The sequence below is a fragment of the Sciurus carolinensis genome, chromosome 4 (assembly GCF_902686445.1).
Source record: "Sciurus carolinensis chromosome 4, mSciCar1.2, whole genome shotgun sequence".
Taxonomy (NCBI): Eukaryota; Metazoa; Chordata; class Mammalia; order Rodentia; family Sciuridae; genus Sciurus; species Sciurus carolinensis.
This window is the reverse complement of record NC_062216.1, coordinates 76,298,897-76,319,952: the sequence shown is the minus strand read 5'-3', so window position 1 is coordinate 76,319,952 and position 21,056 is coordinate 76,298,897. Positions and strand designations below refer to the sequence as shown.

The 21,056-nt window shown below is 34.7% G+C and overlaps 1 protein-coding gene across 1 annotated transcript in view; it reads left to right on the top strand.

Annotated features, from left to right (window-relative positions):
• The window catches only part of A2m (alpha-2-macroglobulin), a 52,021-nt gene that overhangs the window by 3,602 nt on the left and 27,363 nt on the right, over nucleotides 1-21,056 (top strand). The window contains exons 3-18 of the mRNA XM_047549521.1: nucleotides 502-661; nucleotides 822-874; nucleotides 2,560-2,580; nucleotides 2,869-3,037; nucleotides 3,471-3,555; nucleotides 4,872-4,992; nucleotides 5,711-5,825; nucleotides 5,961-6,070; nucleotides 8,060-8,221; nucleotides 11,129-11,356; nucleotides 11,602-11,665; nucleotides 12,711-12,853; nucleotides 13,468-13,617; nucleotides 15,815-15,979; nucleotides 16,423-16,519; nucleotides 17,986-18,100. Coding sequence (XP_047405477.1) covers nucleotides 502-661; nucleotides 822-874; nucleotides 2,560-2,580; nucleotides 2,869-3,037; nucleotides 3,471-3,555; nucleotides 4,872-4,992; nucleotides 5,711-5,825; nucleotides 5,961-6,070; nucleotides 8,060-8,221; nucleotides 11,129-11,356; nucleotides 11,602-11,665; nucleotides 12,711-12,853; nucleotides 13,468-13,617; nucleotides 15,815-15,979; nucleotides 16,423-16,519; nucleotides 17,986-18,100 — 1,958 coding nt within the window. The remainder of the gene's footprint in view (nucleotides 1-501; nucleotides 662-821; nucleotides 875-2,559; nucleotides 2,581-2,868; nucleotides 3,038-3,470; nucleotides 3,556-4,871; nucleotides 4,993-5,710; nucleotides 5,826-5,960; nucleotides 6,071-8,059; nucleotides 8,222-11,128; nucleotides 11,357-11,601; nucleotides 11,666-12,710; nucleotides 12,854-13,467; nucleotides 13,618-15,814; nucleotides 15,980-16,422; nucleotides 16,520-17,985; nucleotides 18,101-21,056) is intronic.

The window sequence follows — 21,056 nt, the reverse complement described above, 5'->3', positions numbered from 1 at the left end:
TCTCAGTGGTACAGTGCCCCTGGGTTCAATCCTCAGTTAACCTCCCCCACCAAAACTATTATAGAATTACCCTCAGCAAATATCCAGTATCTCTTGAGTCAACTATATAGGGATACTTGCAACTAGTACCAATAAAATATCATCAGGTTTTATTTTCATAACCTTAAGACATGCTCTACCATGCCCTACCATGTCTTAAGGTTATAGTATCAATTTTGTAAAGCATCAATTTTGAATGAAGACTGTTTTGTCTGAACTCTATGAAGATATGATTCTCAGTTATAACCTTTCTTAATAAAGTATTTTTTCACAACCTTATGTTCTGTCTTTCCATTTGAAAAAAAGGTAGAAGCACTTCCTTGTCTATGCCAACTTTCCCCAGTGGGAACAACGGAATGAAATTAAGTAAAAAGGGCAAGATTTCCAAAAGGAGTGGAACAGGGAATGGAGGAGAAGACTTGAGAGGCTGAATGGGTTCCCAGGATCTTGTCTGTATTTCAGGTTCCACAATCTTCATCCAGTGAGGAGATAATGTTCCTCACTATCCAAGTGAAAGGACCAACTCAAGAATTCAAGAGGCGGAACACAGTGGTGGTTAAAAACAAAGAGAGTCTGGTCTTTGTTCAGACTGATAAATCTACCTACAAACCAGGGCAGACAGGTAGGAAGAGGTTTACAGTCAACAACATCAAAAAGGAAAGATTTTCCTCCTCTACCTAGTACCCCAAATCCCTACAATCCTGATGCCTTAACAGCTTGTCTTACCAAGCTAGGTACCCAGCCAAGGTTTGGGGAGCTCATGGAAAATATTTTCATTTCAGTGAAGTTTCGTATTGTCTCATTGGATGAAGATTTTCACCCTCTGAATGAGTTGGTGAGTCTCTTGCTAATATTTATGTATAATCACTATTATTTGTATAAACTGGAGGGGAACATCTTTTTGGTGTTGAAGTGATGACCAGGGAGAGGAAGGATCTGATATCACTAACTAATATCTGATATTAAAATAGCACGAGATCCTCATTGAAAACATTATCCCAGGTCAAGAGTATATAGTTTATATCTGATAGTTGTCAAATACTTAACTTTTTAGATTCCAGTTGGGAAAATTAGAAAATTTTATTAAACAATAGATGCAGAAAGACTATCAAAGAACCTAAAAGTTCAAATGACTTCTCAGAGATTTAACTTTTTCCTAAACACATTTACCAAAATCTCTATGAAGGAATATGAAAGTAATCAATATGTTCCTCAGTATTTAACCTTCAGTATTTGTGGTAAGAAATAACTCTTTCTATTATAAAGTAGATATCAAACCAAAGTCTTCATTTTCCTCTCTCAAGTTGACTCCTCCAGCACATTTTCTCATCTCAAAAAAAAAAAAGAGGCAGTTCTTCTTTTCTAGCTCCTAAGACAATGATGAAATAATCCTTGCTTCTCTTTCTCACATCCACTTCCCCTTCACCAGGAAATCATTGGCTTAAAATACATCCAGACTACTTCTCACTACCTGAATTGTTACAACCTGGCCAATACCAGCTGTAAACAAGATCATTGCAAATTACTTTGAAACTCACCTCCCAGGCTTTACCTTCACTCCTATATCCAAAATCAATTACCACATCTATCACTCTATCAGCTTCATCCTGCTTTGTTCTTTCTTCTTGGCACTTACCACACCTGACATATATCTATGTCCAATACATATATATATATAGGCTCTTTCTTATTTATCCATCCTTATTGGAATGTAAGCTTCATGAGAGTAGATACATTGTTCTTTTGTTCTCTGCTATATTCTTATCATCTCAAATGATGAGCAGGTACAATACATGAGTAGGTACGTATTAAATATTAGCTTTAAAAAATGAATATATCATGTTATCCCACTTAGCTTTCTAACTTTGACCTCTTTAATTTATAATATTTCCATGATTTCTTATTCATAGAAGCCTACTCTTATTTTATATGCCCTTAAATCTTTCTAAGGATAAAAAATTGTATTAAATGTAAAAAAAAAATTAATTGGAAGAGCTATTTCCATTTCTTCTTGCTCTTAGAATTACCTAAGAATTCTGTGACCCATATTAATAATTAGATCTAAACATGACTAGATATCTTTAAGTATTAAAATTAATTAATATTAAGTAAGATCATAAATATGTCTTCTTCAATATATAAAATTGCATAGCAGAAGAATGTTTTTGACTCTACCATTGTATGATGTGATTTCCTTTGGGATCCTCTGGATAAATTATTGGCCAGGTTGTAGCAATTCTTTCTGAATGCTATAAGCACTTAAGTAATGTTAGTAAATTCCATTCCTAATGAATGGCAATACACATATATACTTGTTGATGACTTAGTAAGTATTTAACATAAATTATTAATTGGTTAAAAATGGGTTAATTAAAAGTTTTATAAAATTTAACCTGGAATCATTCCATGTTTTATTATATAGTGTGTTATTCTTCATTTACATTAAATTACTACATAAAAATCAGAATTGGGAATATTTGAGAACAATTACCAACTCCTTTCTTTCTTTTTGTATTTCAGATACCACTATTATATGTTAAGGTAAGTAACATGAAATATTCTGTTATTAGAAGGAAAAAAATAAATTTAGGGAAAATGTTCCTATCTGGCAAATTCTTACAATATCCCAGAAATTTGTCATTAAGGGAGATGCCTCCAAATTCACTCAGGGCTCCATGGTTATAACTCATCTCCCTTCCAAACCCCTCACTACTACCCCGTTTTTCCTCTTTGTGAAAAACGAATGTAAGTTAGAGTCTATAGATTCTTTTATCTCTCATGTTCTAAGCAATTTTGTAAATGATAACTAATTTATCCATTTATCCATAGGATCCCAAAGGAAATCGCATTATACAATGGCAGAGTCTCAAGCTAGAAAGTGGTCTCAAGCAACTGTCCTTTCCCCTCTCATCAGAGCCCCTTCAGGGCACCTACAAGGTTGTGGTACAGAAGGAATCAGGTGGAAAAATGGAGCACCCCTTTGTTGTGGAGGAATTTGGTATGGTTCATGAAAAGTCATGGAACATTTTTCTTCATAGTTAAACTTTTAGGGGCTAAAATTTAAACTTACTTATAGTCCTTCCACATCCCATGGGTGAGATTGGACTTGGAGTAGAACTAATTATAACTAAGTTGAATGAAGACATCAATGACCTTTGAATAAATGATCTTTATATAGCTTGGTTATTTTTGCAGTCATAAAACATCCTTATTTTTGTAGAGGCTTTCATAATTTATTAAGGTTCATGGATCTGTCATAGTTCCTCAACCAAAATCTCCATTTGAAAGTAAAGTAGATACAGATATATTGGAAAATAAAGTGACCTTTATCAAAGCCCCTAAATATCACTAGAGAATTGTTACTGAGAATCTGAAAATATTAATGCCCCAAAAGTTGACAATCATCAACCTCCTTTATTAACAATTAACAGTGCTTCCGAAGTTTGAAGTGCAAGTAACAATGCCAGAGATAATCACTATCATGGAAGAAGAGGTGAACGTGTCAGTGTGTGGCCTGTGAGTTGATTTTTTTAATCTTTTAAGGGAAATTATTTAAGGGAGATTCACCACTTGAGATATTTTGGCTTGTTTCTCTGGGAGTAGTCTCAACACAAATACTTGCAGTACTTTGGAAGCATCCCCATCTCTAGAATGTTCTCTTCTTGTTTTTCTACTTTTCCTTCTTATTTCCTTTCATGTCATTTTCAGAATTACTATAACTATCATGGAGTGGGGAACTGTTTCCAGAGAGGCTATGCTACTAAGGAATCACACACACACACACACACACACACACACACACACACAGTGTTGAAGGGTAGTGACTTTACCTTAACCAGAAATAACAAAACATGTATGTGAGAAATAATTAATACATGGTTATAGAGGAAATTCTATCATCGACAGATCATTTACCTGCCCTTGTAAGCATAGTGGGTAAACAGATTAGACTCAGAACACGTAGGCACAATCATGAAGCCAAAATCTCATCTAACTCGGCAGTCTACCTAAGATATGTCACATACTTCTCCACAGTCATTTTTACTCAGATGACTGAACACGTAGCTCAGCATGGTCCTGCCCACCCTTGAAAATTCATGTTTCCAAGACCTTAGGCCCTCATCCGTGGTAGCCCCACAGTAGCAAAAAGAGCAGGAAAAGTAAAGAGACCAGCCCTGCCTAAAAAGACTACCCATGTAAGGTATCTACTATTCAATTGGGTCCCTCAGCCTGTGCTACTTTACAGTAATGGTTACCAAGTGTCCAATCCCAGTAATTTATGAACTAATTCTCTTGCAAATAGCAATATAGAGGATATTCCAAATAGGAAAGGAAAAAATGCCCAGAAAAACACAGTAATCACCTATCATATTTATGCCACAATCCCATTTTTATAAAAAGTAAACAAAACTCAATATAAATACAGATTTATATTGAGGAAACACCATTGTATTAATAGCTTAGATTCCTATGCAGTTTTCAGGGTGTTCATTTCTTGTATTTGATTTTATTTTGTTCATTTTGATTTTATAGATATTGCTTTTTCTCTTAATATGTTTAGCTTTTTAATGAGGAAGGCATTATTAACATGGTATTGAAATGATAAAGTCAAAAAAGACAATAAAAGAATAGTGAATTTCAGCATGTTCACTGGACATTTTCTAAAAAGAGAAGAGCCATTGCTCAGTTTGTTTGCCCTCAACATAGTGTGAACCCTGCAGAAGCAGAGAGAAGTACAGAAGGTGAATACACTGTAACTGAAAGAGAAGTGTCAGGTGGAAAGAGGAGTGTTCTGTGTCTGCTTTGATTCATATGAAATGTTCTCATGGCAGATACACATATGGCAAGCCTGTCCCAGGACATGTGACTATGAGCATTTGCAGAAAGTATAGTAATCCTTCCTACTGTTTTGGTGGAGAGTCAGAGGCTTTCTGTGAGAAATTCAGCCAACAGGTAGGTTGAAAACAGCGCCTCTTGGAGATTAACAATAAAGGCATTATTGATAATCAGTGAGTAGCAACATGGTGTTAACTCTGGAAGAACAATCGAATAGAATTCCATGCTAGATATTGTAATTTTCTTTAAGTCAATGACTTAGCACAGTAGAATTATCTTTTGTAATTGCCCACTGTGGGTGCTCCAGAATATAGAAGTTGAGTCCTCCAAAGGCTCGTTGGGCATTTACTTCTATGAAAGAAGGGGGAAAAATACATCTTTTTAGTTACCTTTGCTTGGCAGGTTCTGCTTTCTTTCTGTGAGCAAGAACCTGACACAAGCCCCATCTAGATTCCAGGGAGGCAGGAAAGACCTCAGATGGGCAGCCAATTCCCAGCACAGCTGTCAACTATGACGGGAACCCACCCAAACTGTGGTGAAAAGTTAGCTGTGTACCATAGTAAGATTACCCAAAAAAGCTTAAGTCATTTCTATCTCATTTTCTCTAGAGAATTTCAGACACCAAAGAATATATATAAGAATATAAGATATATTATGTATAAGAATATACATAAGATGTTGTGAAATGCAATAACATTTAGTTCTTAAATAGTATATATGTTGTCCTCATTACAGAAAATGCCTAGATTATGTTGTCTCAAATATCCATTAACTGAGCACTGATCTGTCTGGTACAGTTATACATATTTTTGTATTTGAATTTCTCTGCTCTTAGCTCAACAGCCATGGCTGCTTCTTTCAACGAGTAAAAACAAAGGCCTTCCAGTTGAAGAGGCAAGGATATGAAATGCAACTGCAGGTGGAGGCCACGATCCAAGAAGAAGGAACTGGTTTGTGTACCACATGGATATGGGAGAAGAACAATGAGCACTGATTCATTTCCCTAGCCTAATAATGAATTTTAAGGCAGGAAGAGTGTAAGAAGTTCAGGGACATCATCCTTCAAAAAATATTTTTTTTTTCAGGTGTGGAAGTAACAGGAAGAGGGTCCAGTGAAATCACAAGCACCATAACCACGCTCTCATTTGTGACAGTGGACTCACATGTTAGACAAGGGATTCCCTTCTTTGGGCAGGTGGAGTATTTTGCAGTTCACTAGTCAAACCATGTAAGATTTCTGATAAAATTATACTTAATTTGCTATCAAGCGACCAAAGGTAGAAAATATAACCAAAGTAAACAACATAAAAATAAATCTAGTCATCTTAAATTTGTTTACAAAAATCTATAAAATTATTTCAAAGTTATATCAAAATTAAGAGGGTTTTTTTTTCTTTCTCTTTTGGAACAGCAGTGTAGGATGTCACTCAATCTCCTTTTCCTGGTTTGTCAAGCAGTCTCAAATTTTATATTTTCTCATAAGAATCTAAAAGTTCATGATAACCCATTACATTACCCTTCTAATACTAACTTTGTTTAGAAATGGATGGGTAGGTACTTTTATTTTTTCTTTTGAAGTATCCAAGATTCTATTATACCTAGTATTTCATTAGTAAATATGTTTACATTAATTTTCTCTAACAAGTATATTTTTTAAATAGTAAACACAGGAATAACATACTATTTAGCTTTCCCAGATTTTCAAAGTATACATTTTCTCACAGATCTAAAAAAAAATCATTGTAAACAGATATGCAGATAGATATTTCTGACTCTGAGAGTCTGAAATGACAGTTTTATGTTATAGTTGGACACAATACCTTTATTTTAATTATTTATTTTTACTTGGTGCTGAGGATCGAATCCAATGCCTCACACCTGCTAGGTGAGCACTCTACCACTGAGCCACAACCCCAGCCCATATATCATATTCTTATGGAAATGTTAGAGCTATTGAGAAAGGGACTATAACCAACAACATGGAGTACATTCTAGACCATTTCATTATATTTTGACAGGAAAGCATATTCAGAAATTTTGGTCTTGTTCTAAAATGCAAGTGTAGCCCATTTTTAAACGTTTCAGAGGTATATTAAAATTTTTGCTTCCGTTAAAAAATACATACGATTTCCAAATACATTTATTTGAAAATAAAGAACTGGAATTTTTGTGCCTATTCTTATGTTGGTACATGCAACTGATATTTGATTGACAAAGTTAGATTTTATTAATCAATTATGAATACTGACCCAAGTCAGTGTATTTTGCCTACTGCTACCAAAAGTAGCTTATAGTAGAAAGGATTTTGAATGTTCCCAAAACAAAGAAATAATAATTGTTTGGGGTGATAGATATGCCCATTACCCTAATCTGATCATTACACATTGTAACATATACTGAAATATCACACTATGCTCTATAAATATTTATAATTACTATATCAATTAAAAATAAAAATTTTTAAAGTAGTTCATTGTGAAAAAAGATCACCTTGTTCAAAATATGAACTGTGCTACACTTCTCTTGTACTACTCAGGAGAAGATAATTTGGCTTTACCTTACTTAATACTTTCTGCCTCACTTCACTTTTATATTTTTAATATGGGGAGTGCATCATAAAATCTGCCTAATTTTCAAAAGATGGAAAAGTCTAGGCTGAGAAGCAGATACCATATATAAACCACCTAGAAAAGCACACAGGATAGTGTATTAGCCATTCCTTCTTTATGTACTTATGATACTTTATGATACTAATCCTGAAAGCTAATAATCTACCTGAAAGTAAAAGTTTGAGGCTCAAATAAATGTAACTCCTGGATTTAAATTTTCTATTACTGTATTATTCTGGTGCTCTGTAACTCTCTAAGAATTATATAAAAATACTCAGTGTTTCTAAAATACCCAGAATACATTCTTCAGATCACCCCTATTATTCTTGTCACTTTCTTCTATTCCTTCACACTGCCTTAGTTTTCTTCATAGGATTGATTACTACTAAATAAGCGTATGTTATTTATGGATGTATTTAACATGTCTCTTTTACTTGACTGTAAGCTCTGTGATGAAAGGAACTTTTCTTGCTCACTGCTGTATCCTCAATACCTGAAACTATGTGCAACAATACAGGAGGCACTCAAAAATTATTTGTGATGAAATGAGTATGTTTGGTGTTTTTAATCTTCAGGTGCGCCTTGTGGATGGGAAAGGCATCCCTATGCCAAATAAAATCATCTTCATCACAGCAGATGAAGCTAGCTATCACTCAAATGCTACCACTGATGAGGATGGCCTGGTGCAGTTTTCCATCAACACCACCAACATTAAGGGTACCTCCCTTAACGTTAGAGTAAGTTTGAATAAAGTTACCAATGACATAAAGTATCCTTGAAAACAAATTGCAACCCAGAAGAGATGAAATTTCCAAATTGTGTTTAATCCTATGAAAAGAAACAAACTAGGAATTACAAACCAACTTAAGGTCAACTTTTCAAATTTTTGTGGGAAAAAAACCAGTATGTTGTTGTAGTTTAAAGGGTGGGTTTTACTTTAGCAACATTGGTGGTAATGTAAAATCGTACAGCTACTACCCCAAATAGTATAGAAATAGTAGAGTTCCTCAAAAAATTAAAAAATAGTAAAGATATATAATGATACCATAATGATGTATATATATATATATATATATATATATATATATATATATATATATATCAGTGTGTCAGTGGTGACCCTAATTCTACACTAGGGTTACAATAGGTAATAATCTACTACATATTTCAAAAAGATGCAAGAAAGGGTTTCTAATTTTCCACCATAAAAAATGATAAAATGTTGAGGAGATAAATATGTTTAACTTGATCTAAATGTTACACAATGTATATATATACCAAAACATCACATGGTGCCCCATAAGTATGCACAATTATTTTATGTATCAGTTAAATTTTTTAATTAAACTTAGTAAAAGAGAATTAAGAGTAGACTTTCAAAGGAGATATTTGCACACCCATTATTTACAGTAGATATTCACAATGGCCCAGGAGTGGAAACTACCCAAATATTCATCAACCTATAAATGGATAAAATTCTTAAATGCAGTATATATACCCAACAAAATATTTTTTCAGTCTTAGAAATACTATCCCATGCTATAATATCAGTAAACCTTGAGGATATTATGCTAAATGAAATAAGATAATCACAAAAAAGACAAATACTACATGAATCTACTTACACATGATCTCCAATATAGTCAATGTCATAGAAACAGAAAATAGAGTGAATAGTGGTTGCCAGGGGCTGGGCAGAGAGAGAAATGGCTAGTTGTTGTTTAGTGAATGTAGAGGTTTAGTTTTGCAAGATGGAAAGTTCTAGAGATTATTTGCACAACAGATATACTTAACACTATTAAACTATACAATAAAATATGAAGATGGTAATTTTATGTCATGTGATTTTAACCACATTTTTTTAAAGTGTGGATTCCAAAGTGAAAATCAGATAAACTGGACATAAATACTGACTCAATCCTAAATTAAGGCCAAATAACTGGATAAACCTTTATGCTTCTTCATTCCTTTAACTGTAAAATATGAGTGTCTAGTTCTTGAGGTGGTTGTGAGATTAAATGACCTAGTGCACCTTAAAGTACTTAGTGATGCTTACATACTGTTACATACTTTTACTATAAATGTCCTTTTTAACATAATTAGTATTTAGTTTCAGAAATATACCCTTCATAAGTTGAATTACTTTACTTTTGTCCTGCTTTTCTGTTTTCTCTAGGTGGCCTCTTTCTACCCATACAATTTGTTTTGTATAGCATGCGGTCTATTCATCAGCAAATGTAAATATGGCTGCACAATGGATATTGCATAATCATAGTGCTAAAACCCTCTGCCTTTTTAGGACTTTTCATGTTGGTATACAAAGAAGGGATGAAGAGTATATTTTACTGCTTCAGCTTTAAATGAATGACATAAAAATCTCTAATAACTAAAACTTGCGTATTTACTCATTTTTTAATTCAGAAGTGCCCTGAATGCTTTCTATGTGCCACTGTACTAGTCCTGACAAAATATTTTTAAATTCTCCCTCTTTTGATGCTCTCATCTATTATCACTAGAAAACAGCACTCAGCTATGATATGAACAAAGCATTTTGCTGGCACAAAGATTCACTCATGCTACGTGGGACCCTGAGAGTAGGGGAAGCTTGGAAAGAGCTAAAGAGCAATGTCTGCATGAAGAAAAGTTGGAAATACACCTCAAATAGAGCTATGAGGCATAAGAATCCAGAATCACTGGAAGCATTAAAAATAATCAGCCTAAGATAGCCCTGGAAAGCAGGCTTCCACTAATTTCACCAACTCAACTCTTTAAATAATGTTTTTTACAACTATAATGCACCAATTTAAAAATGTGGAAGCCATGCTCAGGGTGCGTAATCCCAGAGACTCGGGAGGCTGAGGCAGGAGGATCAAGAGTTCAAAGCCAGCCTCAGCAACTTGGCAAGGCCCTAAGCAACTCAGTGAGACTCTATCTCTAAGTAAAAATACAAAAATGGACTGGGGATGTGGCTCAGTGGTTGAGTGCCCCTGTTTCAATCCCCAGTAGTAAAAAAATAATAATAATAATTTTAAAAAATAAAAATGTGAAAAGAAAAAAAATAAAACAAATAAATGAATAATTCTTTTATAGAAAGTTTTTTCAGACCTCAAAGGTTGCAATATTTCCTTTCATAATACTCACTTGAACCCCATCATAAAAGAGGAAACTGCTTTTTTTTTTTTTTTTGCGGTGCTGGGGATTAGAACCCAGGGCCTTGTGCTTGCGAGGCAGGCACTCTACCAACTGAGCCATATCCCCAGCCCAGGAAACTGCTTTATAAAGCACAATGCTTCAATTTCTAGAGAATATTTAACCTCTTCAATCAGGTTTCATAACTCCAGTGCCTCTACTTGCATAGGTAAAGTAACCAAATTTCAAGCAAGCTAATCAGAACAAAGGATGCCTTCTTTTATGCTCTTCAGATATATAAATACCAAACCCAGGATGCTCTGTAGTGTAAAAGCATAAAAACCATGCTTATATTTGGCAGATAAGTAAAATAAGGGACCTTTCTCACTTCTTACTGTAGAGCAAAATATTTCTAACCACTAGTTAAGGTAAAACAGTAAATTTACATGGTTTTGTGAGAACACTGATCCTTGATATGTAATCCATAAAATAACATTGTTTTTCTAATTCATTAGGTCAAACACAAGGATCATAGTCACTGCTATGGCCACCAGTGGCTGTCGGAGGAAAATGAAGAAGCATATCACACTGCTAATGTTGTATTCTCCCCAAGCAAGAGCTTTATCCACCTTGAACCCATGCCTGGTAAACTGTTATGCGGCCAAACTCAGACAGTCCAGGCACATTATGTTCTAAATGGACAGGTCCTACTGGAGCTGAAGAAGCTCATCTTCTATTATCTGGTAAGAAGGGAGGTCCCTGCATTGGCTCGTCTATAGACAGAGCTCTCTGTGGGGCAATAATCATATAGCTCTTTCAAATACCATTATTTGACTTCTTATCCATGTTCCTTTTGAAAGTTTGACTTTCCTTGTGTCTAATTATTGTCAGCAGAGACTCAATAACACAAGCATATAGCATGGAAGCCAAGACTGGAGGAAAATCTCTGTTGGACAAACTAAATTTCCTTTTATTTCCTTTTTTGCAGATAATGGCAAAGGGAGGCATTGTCCGAACTGGGACTTATGTCCTGCCTGTGGAGCAGGGAGACAGTACGTATTTCCATAATGTTCATATTTCTGCCCCATTCTGCCCCCATTCAACCTCACACTACAGAAATATTTTCAAATATAGATAATTTCCATCTAATCACAGTAAAAAGAGGAAGTTGAAGGAGAGAAAGCATTATTTCTTATTTTATCCCTTTATCAAATATTTGTTTTGTCTTCCAGTGTATTCTGTTTAGATTATTTAAAATATTGACATTATTGTGTATATATACTTTAATCCAAATTTTTTTAACTTTATTTATGGACCCTCTTGTCAAAATGTGAGACATTTCAGCATTGAATATAGAATGGGGAGGAGGAGAGGTAAAGTTCTGGGATTCTTTCTATATTCTAAGTCTTGTGCTGAATCATTGATATCTTAATAAACACCTTATTTCTCCTTTGACGGTAGTTATGATTTCTGAAGTTTAAATTGAGTACTTCCGTCATTGAACAGGACTCTCCCCATGAACAAATATGGAACAATATTCGAGGACTCTAAGCAATGAGTTACTAGAAAACCATAAATGAACTACTCTTGGCATCTCTGTACCAACACAAAAGCACCATAGTAGGCTTAGGAATATTTAATGCAAACTCTAAATAATCTACATAGGCATTTAAAATTTTTCCAAAGGAACATAGTCTTCCTCAGAGAAAAGGCTAGAATATTTGCTTCATAGATAGGTAGAGAAGATATAAATACAGGGTGCTAAACTCTTAGCATAATTTCAGTTTTTATTGTCCTCTCCTCATGTGAGGTCTAGATCAAATGGTAGTGAAGTTGGATGTATCCACACCTGTAGACAGTTCAGAGTCTTATGCTCAAGCTAAAATTGGTGAGAAATCAACATGTGATTTATATAGGAGATGAAGGCTTTTGAAAATCAGAATTCTTAGTGAACATGTACTATTTATTTTATCTACTCGTAGAAGCAGTTCTTAACCAGACCAAGTTCCTAAAATGGCTTATGTGACACAATAATTTTATTTCAGCTTTGGGGAGATGTTTAACACATGATTGATCCCCTCATTCCCTCTGCTCCAGTGAAAGGCCATTTTTCCCTGACCATCCTTGTGGAATCTGACTTGGCTCCCATTGCTCGATTACTCATCTATACCATTTTACCTGATGGGGAAATGGTTGGAGATTCTGCAAAATATGAGGTTGAAAATTGTCTGGCCAACAAGGTGGGTGCTTCATACCATAAAATTTCAACATTTAATTAATTGTTACTATGATTATGAATTACTTCACACATGTGAGCATAAAAGTCAAAGGGGTTAAATGAATCCCCAGAGACATCCAGCAAAGTAACAATAGAATCATACTAAGAAGCCATGTCAGTTGACTCACTCCGCAAAATTCTCTATATAGCATTGTCTTTAACATGTGTCACAGCTCAAAGTACCTTGCTCCCTTCTTCCATGAGGAAATGTTGGGAAGTATGCAACCAAGTTTTTAAAAAGACTACATATATCCAAAACAAAACTACAGGAGAACTTAGATTAATTTGCATTCCACACTAAGTTAATGAGCACCTCATTGTGCATGAAAGATAAAAAATGACACTTCAAAATCAGTAGTTTATAAGGATAACCAAAGTCATTTCAATGGTTTTATTGAATCTTGAGATTCAGAGTAAGGTACAAAAGACAAATAGCCTTAGTACTTGCAAAATGCTAGTCACCATGAAGGTAAACAAATTAGTTATGCACTAAATTGAGGAACATTCAGGAAATGCAAGTGAATCCATGGTTAATCTGGAAATTTGCTTTTCTGACATCTGCCCCCAATTTCACAGGTGGATTTGAGCTTCAGACCAGCACAAAGTCTTCCAGCCTCAAATGCATACCTGCAAGTCACAGCTTCTCCTGGGTCCCTCTGCGCCCTCCGAGCTGTGGACCAAAGTGTGCTGCTCCTGAGGCCCGAGTCTGAGCTCTCTGCATCATCGGTGAGTTCCTGATACCTCAGAGATCAGGAAGGACTGTGCAAGGGACTTAAATCGGGAAAAAATGCTTGAGTAGAATAAGATATATTAAAATTTTATCTGTCTGCAGGTGAATTTTGAGCTCTTTCATGTGTGCTTTCTTTAGTGAGAAAGATAATTGTACATAATTTCTCATGTTCTCTTTATATCTCTCTATACACACACACATACATACACTACTAGTTTCTGCAGCTGAAAAGAATAAAAATTTATTTTGTTGCATCCTATATTGAACCAAATAAAAGAATTTTTAAGAAGATAAAATTTAATAAAAATTAACCAAAAATGGACTTATGATTCAGATATAGTAAGGTTCTTGCTCTAGGTCACCTGATAACACAAAACCAAATATGATTGTATAAGGTCATCTATATACAAAATGCTGACAGAATACAAGGCAGGTTGTGGAAAATAAAGGGACAGATAGACAAAATAAAGAAAGTAAATCTGAGGATTCAGAAAAGTTATTCATAAATTACATATATTAATGTAAAAGAGACCATGCACTATACAAAGTCCCTGAATTCCCAGAGCTTCATGAACCAATAATAGGAGTTTCCAAACTAGTATTAACATTTTGAAAATTCTAATGAAAAATGATACATTTGCCTGCACTAAGACTAAATGGAATTTCAGATTAATGTTTCTATAATTAAATCTATTGAAATGATGACTATCTCAAGGAGAACATAATTTCCGAAAAATGATATATATTGTCTCTGATAATTAAAAATTAGTAAAAGTGAATTATTGTATGCACTGATTAATCAATAGTTTTAAATACAGAGTTAATAAAAGAAATAGCAAAATGGCATGTTATTACACTTAATTATTTCATAGCACACACAAGTAGCTGCTCATATCTTCAAATTTTCAATGAGACCAAGTGAAAAAACTTTTTACTAAAGTTTTTTTTCTATCAAAATTTTACAAAAGGAAATTTTATATTTTTACTTCCCTAAAATAGAAATTTAAAAGAATATACTTCTTGCTTTTTGGTTCTTATAAGTGGGATTTTAATTGAAGCTATTCAATACTTCTAAAGGAAGAATTAAGAACATTGCAAAAGTGGAAACAAGAGTATATATGGAAAAATTAATATTTTATGTTCGTATGACAATTTTAAGTTCTCAAAGGTTTTTTTTTTATTCTAACAACTCTTTACTATTAACTTAATAACAAAGCAGAAGCTTTTAAGCATTAGTAGGATGCTAGTTCTTCTCAATCTGTGACTAGTGTTTTATTAATGAAACACTTTGCTCCTACTACGAAGTCATTCATTGAACACATATTTACATAACACCTACTGTATTCAAGAAACTATCTTAAATGCTGGGAGTCTAATGGAGAACTACCAGAACGATTTAAAAAATAGGCCAGGTACAGTGACCAATGCCTGTTATCCCAGCAGCTCGGGAGGCTGAGGCAGGAGGATCACAAGTTCAAAGAAAGCCTCAGCAATTTAACAAGGCCCTAAGCAACTCATCAAGACCCTGCCTCAAAATAAAAAATAAAAAGGGACTGGGGATGTGACTCAGTGATTAAGTGCCCCTGGGTTTAATCCCCAGGACCAAAAAAAAAAAAAAAAAAAAATATATATATATATATATACACATATATATATATACACACATATATACACACATACTTATTTATATATGTAATATGTAATATTTATACATATATATGTCTAGTGAGATTTATATTTTTATAGATGAAATAGACAATAATAACATGAGTAACATGCTTTGGAGAGAAATGAAGCAGGAAGGGACAAGGGGGAATGTTAACAGCCTTTTGAGAAATTTTCGAAGTTCATCACATCACATACTGCACCAATATATTCTGTTTAAAACTCCTATGAATATAGTGCCATGCACCAATCAGCACTTTTATGTCTGTCTTACTCCTGCCCTTCAAATGAATTTGAAAGTTGTCTTGCATGAAGATCTGAAGCATTTTGCTTGTATGAATAATATCCTAGAAAATACTATACTGTCTTATATAAAGAAAATGCATACAGTACTTACTTGTGTGGCTGTTTAGAAAGTTTGTGCATTAACTTTGTTATATATTCAGTGGTAATTATTCTTGTTCTTTTCTCCTTGTCCTTAAAAAAAATCACAAGTAAGTTAGCCTCGGTATCCTTTGCATTTATAAGGTTTACGAGCTTCTACCAGTGAAAGACCTCACTGGCTTCCCTGAGAGTTTGAATGAGGAGGAAGATCATGAAGACTGTGTCAATCACAATAACGTCTATATTAATGGAATTCTGTATTCCCCAGTATCAAATACAAATGAAAAAGATATGTACGGCTTCCTACAGGTAAATTACTGATGTTGCAGATAATCCTTAAGGTTCTTAAAATATCACATATGGAAAAATTATTTACTTTAATGCCTTTTATCATGATTGAGGTTAGTAGAACAGAGACATCAAATGACTTCTTCCAAGGTTAACAGTAGCAGTAGCTCTGCTAAAAGCAACAGAATCAGGACTAGAACTTTTGGGCTCTTAATCAAATTTCCTTTTTTATTAAAGTTCATTGTTTTGTGATATTTATAAATATCATTTATATAAAATAATTGCTGTTTTGGACAAAATTAAATTATAAGTATACTAAGTTCCTTCTACAAATGTGACCCTGAGAAGTTTAATATTAAGCTACTTGTACTGTTTGTTGAATTCAATGAAGTCTGTGCATACATGTATATGTATACATATTTTATAATTAATATGTACTCATTAGGTGATCATTTCCTTTGTAGGATATGGGCTTAAGAGTACTCACGAACTCAAAGATTCATAAACCCAAAGTATGTAGAAAGATTGAAAACTATGCAGTCAGAATTTCAGCATTAGAAGGTAAAAAATTAATAATGATTTCTTGCCTAAAATATTAAATCAAATAAAAGTATCATTTCTAATATAATATGTGATAAACAACCAAAAAAAAAAAAAAAAGAACTTGTGACTCAGATATACTATGGTTCTTGCTCAAGATTACATAACAATGCAAGCTCAAATCTGATTGTCTCGAGTCTCCACAAATGCAAATCTGGAAAGAATGCAAGGAAGACTATGCAAAGTGCTCAAAAACAAGTACAGGTATGTGAAATAAAGGCAGGATTAACTCTGATTAGGAGTAAGGAAGTCTTTCATGAAAAATCTGCTTCTGATAAATGGAGATGTGTGAGGCTGAAAGAAAGTTTCCAGGCATAAGATCACTGTACAGAAGTAGAAATGTTCACAAGACTATATTCTCATCAGTCAAGTAAAGAAGCTCTTCAGCTTCCCCAAAACGTCAGCCAATATTCATGTGGAAACACACACATTCATCAACGATGTAAGCTATTTTCTTGATAAATCAGATAGTAATCAAGGATTTAGTTGTAGTTTTATATTGTCAAATTATGGTTGAAGATAAGTTTAGTACATACAAAAGAAAGTCAAAAATCAAAAAAAGTATTCAGTGAGAATCAATTGGCTATGTGGGATTTAAAGATTACTGTATATTTTATTATTTATAAATTATATAATCCTTATCAGTAAGATTTATACTAAACTTGTACATGTACAAGTATGTATATATATGTGTATATACACACACACACATATACGAAAACACATTTTGTGCAAAGAACTGGCTGTTAAACAGGCATGGTGGCTCATGCCTGTAATTCCAGCATCTGGGTAGGCTGAGGCAGGAGGATCGTGTGTTCAAAGACAGCCACAGCAACTTAGCAAGACCTTGTGCCAAAATAAAATAAAAAGAGCAGGGGATGTGGCTTAGTAGTTATGTGCCCCCGGTATGAAAAATAAAACAAAACAAAAAAACTGGCTGTTAAATATTTACCTGTACCTGCACCTAACTCTGATCTGCTAACATACAATGAAATAAAAAGCCTTTTTATCCTGACCCTTTCATACCTATTAACTGTTTCTAAAAATCCCATATCTATTAAAATTTTTGTTTGCTCCACAGAGGAACACAACTATGGCAACTTGGCCTCCTGGTCTCCTCCTGTGCCATAGGTCACCACTTAGCACAATGGATAGTAGCCTCACCAGGACTCCACAGAGTCCTGCTCCAGAAACAATTCAAGGCTTTCTACCAAGGTCACTGTGTTCTCTGTGATTCTCTTCCTGCTGCTCAGCTTATTCTAATATTTCAGATTTGACTAAAATATCCCCTCAAAGAAATTCCATCTGACTATATAATTTCCCCTCCTGGTTCCTCTTTATTTCAGTCCTATTTATTTGGTAGCACTTATTACAATCTCTCATAAGCTTTACCTTACATTTATTGTCTTCTCTCTCACCTACCATAGAACCAGTTGCACTTCACAGAAGCCAAAGTCAGATGATACCCATGTCAAAACCTCACAAAGAGACTATAAGAAAATACTTCCCTGAGACCTGGATCTGGGACTTGGTGGTGGTAGAGTAAGTAACCTCCTCTATCTAGAAGATGCAGCAATATAGATTCCTCGCAGTTTTTACTTCTTGGCTAATTCCTCCTTTTTACCGTACATATTTTAAACATATGACATGATGTTTTGATATACATATGCATAGTGAGAAGATTGCAATCGTCAAGCAAATTAACATATCCATCATCTCTTCTTGTTGCCTTCTGTGTGTGTGTGTGTGTGTGTGTGTGTGTGTGTGTGTGTGTGTGGTAAGAGAACCTAAAATCAATTCTCTTGATGAATTTCTAGTATATGATACAATACCTTAACTATGGTCTACATGCTGCAAATTAGATCTCTATATTTATTCCTTCTACGTAACTATAAGTTTGTACCCTTTTATCTGCCTCTCCTTACCCACTCCTGCATTAATCACCATTCTATATTCTGTTTATATGTATTCAACTCTTTTTTAAATTCACCATACAGGTTAGATCATATGGTATTTTTCTTTCTATATCTTATTTCATTTAGAATAATTACCTCCATGTCACAAATGATATTATGGCGCTGTTTAAGTCTGAATAATATTTCATTTTATATTTACACCACAATTTCTTTATCCATGCATTCATCAACAGACATCCTGGTTGTTTCCATCTCTCAGCTATTGTAAATACACTGCAACAAACATAGGAGTACATGACATTTATGAGGTGATGATTTCAATTCCTTGGGTAGATACCCTGAAGAGGAATTTCAATATCATATAGTTGGTGCATGTGCCTGAGTAACCTCCATACTGCTTTCCCTAATGACGATACTAATTTACAGTCCCTCCAATAGTGTACAAAGGTCCCCCTTTTTCTATGTCCTCCCCAACACTTTTTAATCTCTTGTCTTTTTGATAGGTCATCCTAACAGGTGTGAGGCGATACCTTCTGATGATTTTGATAAGCTCTCCCCTGGTATTTAGTGATGTTGAGAACTTTTCCTCTGCCTTTAGTCCATTCTTATGTCTTCTTTGAAAAAATGTCTATCTAATACTTTGCCCAGTTTTTAATCCAATTATTGAGATTTCGCTATTGAGCTGTGTGAGTTCTTTATATATTTCCAATATTAACCCCTTATCAGATATATGGTCCACACATAACCCATGGACTGCTTTTTCATTTTGTTAACTATTTGCTGTGAAGGGCTTTCCAGTGCATATAATCCCATCTGTCTATTTTTGCTTTTGATGGTGGTGCTCTTGGTGTCACATTTAAAAAATCATTGCCCAAACCAATGTCAAGGAGACGTCTATGTTTTTATATGAAGTTTATTGTCGCCGCCCACGGCAATTTATTACCGCCTGCAGCAACAATTGCGCGGGTATTTATCGGAGGTGGACTGGAAACTGAGCTACTTCTATTATCTTTCTCTTTAGTGCACTGCTTTCTTACTTGCTCACTTGTTCCCTAGCTTATAGGGGAAGAAAGGCTTTGAGAGGAGAGAGAGAGAGAGAGGCTTTGCATAAGAGAGAAAGAGAGACTTTGCTTAAGAGAGAGAGACTACACTTTCAGAGATCTATATCTTCTTATAGTCCTGCATCCTGCAAACTTAAAGGTGCGTGCTATCAGAGGTGCTTCTTCTGTGATCTGCCATCTGCCTTCTGCGATCTGTCAGAGGTGCTGCTAATCCTCCGTCCAGCCATCTAGAGGTGTGGCTTATCCCCGAGTTCTGCAATGCTGCTTATACGATGGTGCTTCCTATAGGTGTGTCTTATATACCTAAGGTAGCCAATCAGCTTAGGATTAAGTAGCATGGTTGGAGCATGCGGTATGGTACTATGGTACTAATTAAGAATGAGGAACATCTGCTGACCACTAGCACAAAGGAGACATTAATCAGCCAAAAGTAGATTACGTGTTAACACTAATTATGTGCCAAACCTCTTAGCTCAATGCCAGCCGCCATCTTCGGGTTACCCAAACATGTCTTCTGCAGTTTTTAGATCCAGTCTTACGTTCAGATCTTCAATCAATTTTGACTTGATTTTCTGTGTATGGTCCAGTTGCACTTTTTGTATACACTCGCCAGTTTTCCCAGTATCATTTATTTTTTTAATTCATTTTTTATTGTAAACAAATGGGATACATCTTGTTTCTCTGTTTGTACATGAAGTAGAAGCATACCATTTGTGTAATCATACATGTACCTAGGGTAATAGTTTTTGATTCATTCTGTTATTTTTTTCTTCCCCCCACCCTACACACCACTCTTATCCCTCTATAGAGTCCCTCCTTCCTCCATTCTTGCCCCCTTCCCACCCACTATGTGTGCCATCATCCGCTTATCAGTAAGCTCATTCATCCTTTGGTTTTTTGACATTGGCTTATCTCACTTAACATGATATTCTCCAATTGTATCCATTTGCCTGCAAATACCATAATTTTATTATTCTTTAGGGCTGAGTAATATTCCATTGTATATATATACCATACTTTCTTTATCCATTCATCAATTGAGGGGCATCTGGGTTGGTTCCACAATCTGGCTATTGTGATTTGAGCAGCTATGAACATTGTTGTGGCTTTATCTCTGTAGTATGCTGATTTTAAGTCCTTTGGATATAGACTGAGGAGTGAGATAGCTGGGTCAAATGGTGGTTCCATTCCAAGCTTTCTGAGGAATCTCCATAATGCTTTCCAGAGTGCTGCACTACTTTGCAGCCCCACCAGCAATGTACGAGTATACCATTTTCCCCACAAACTCTCCAACACCTATTGTTGCTTGTATTCTTAATAATCACCATTCTAATTGGGGTGAGATGGAATCTTAGGGTAGTTTTGATTTGCATTTCTCTTATTACTAAAAATGGTGAACATTTTTTCATATGTTTGTTGATTGCCTGTAGATCTTCTTCTGTGAAGTGTCTGTTCATATCCTTAGCCCATTTGTTGATTGGATTATTTGTATTCTTGGCGTAGAGTTTTTTGTGTTCTTTA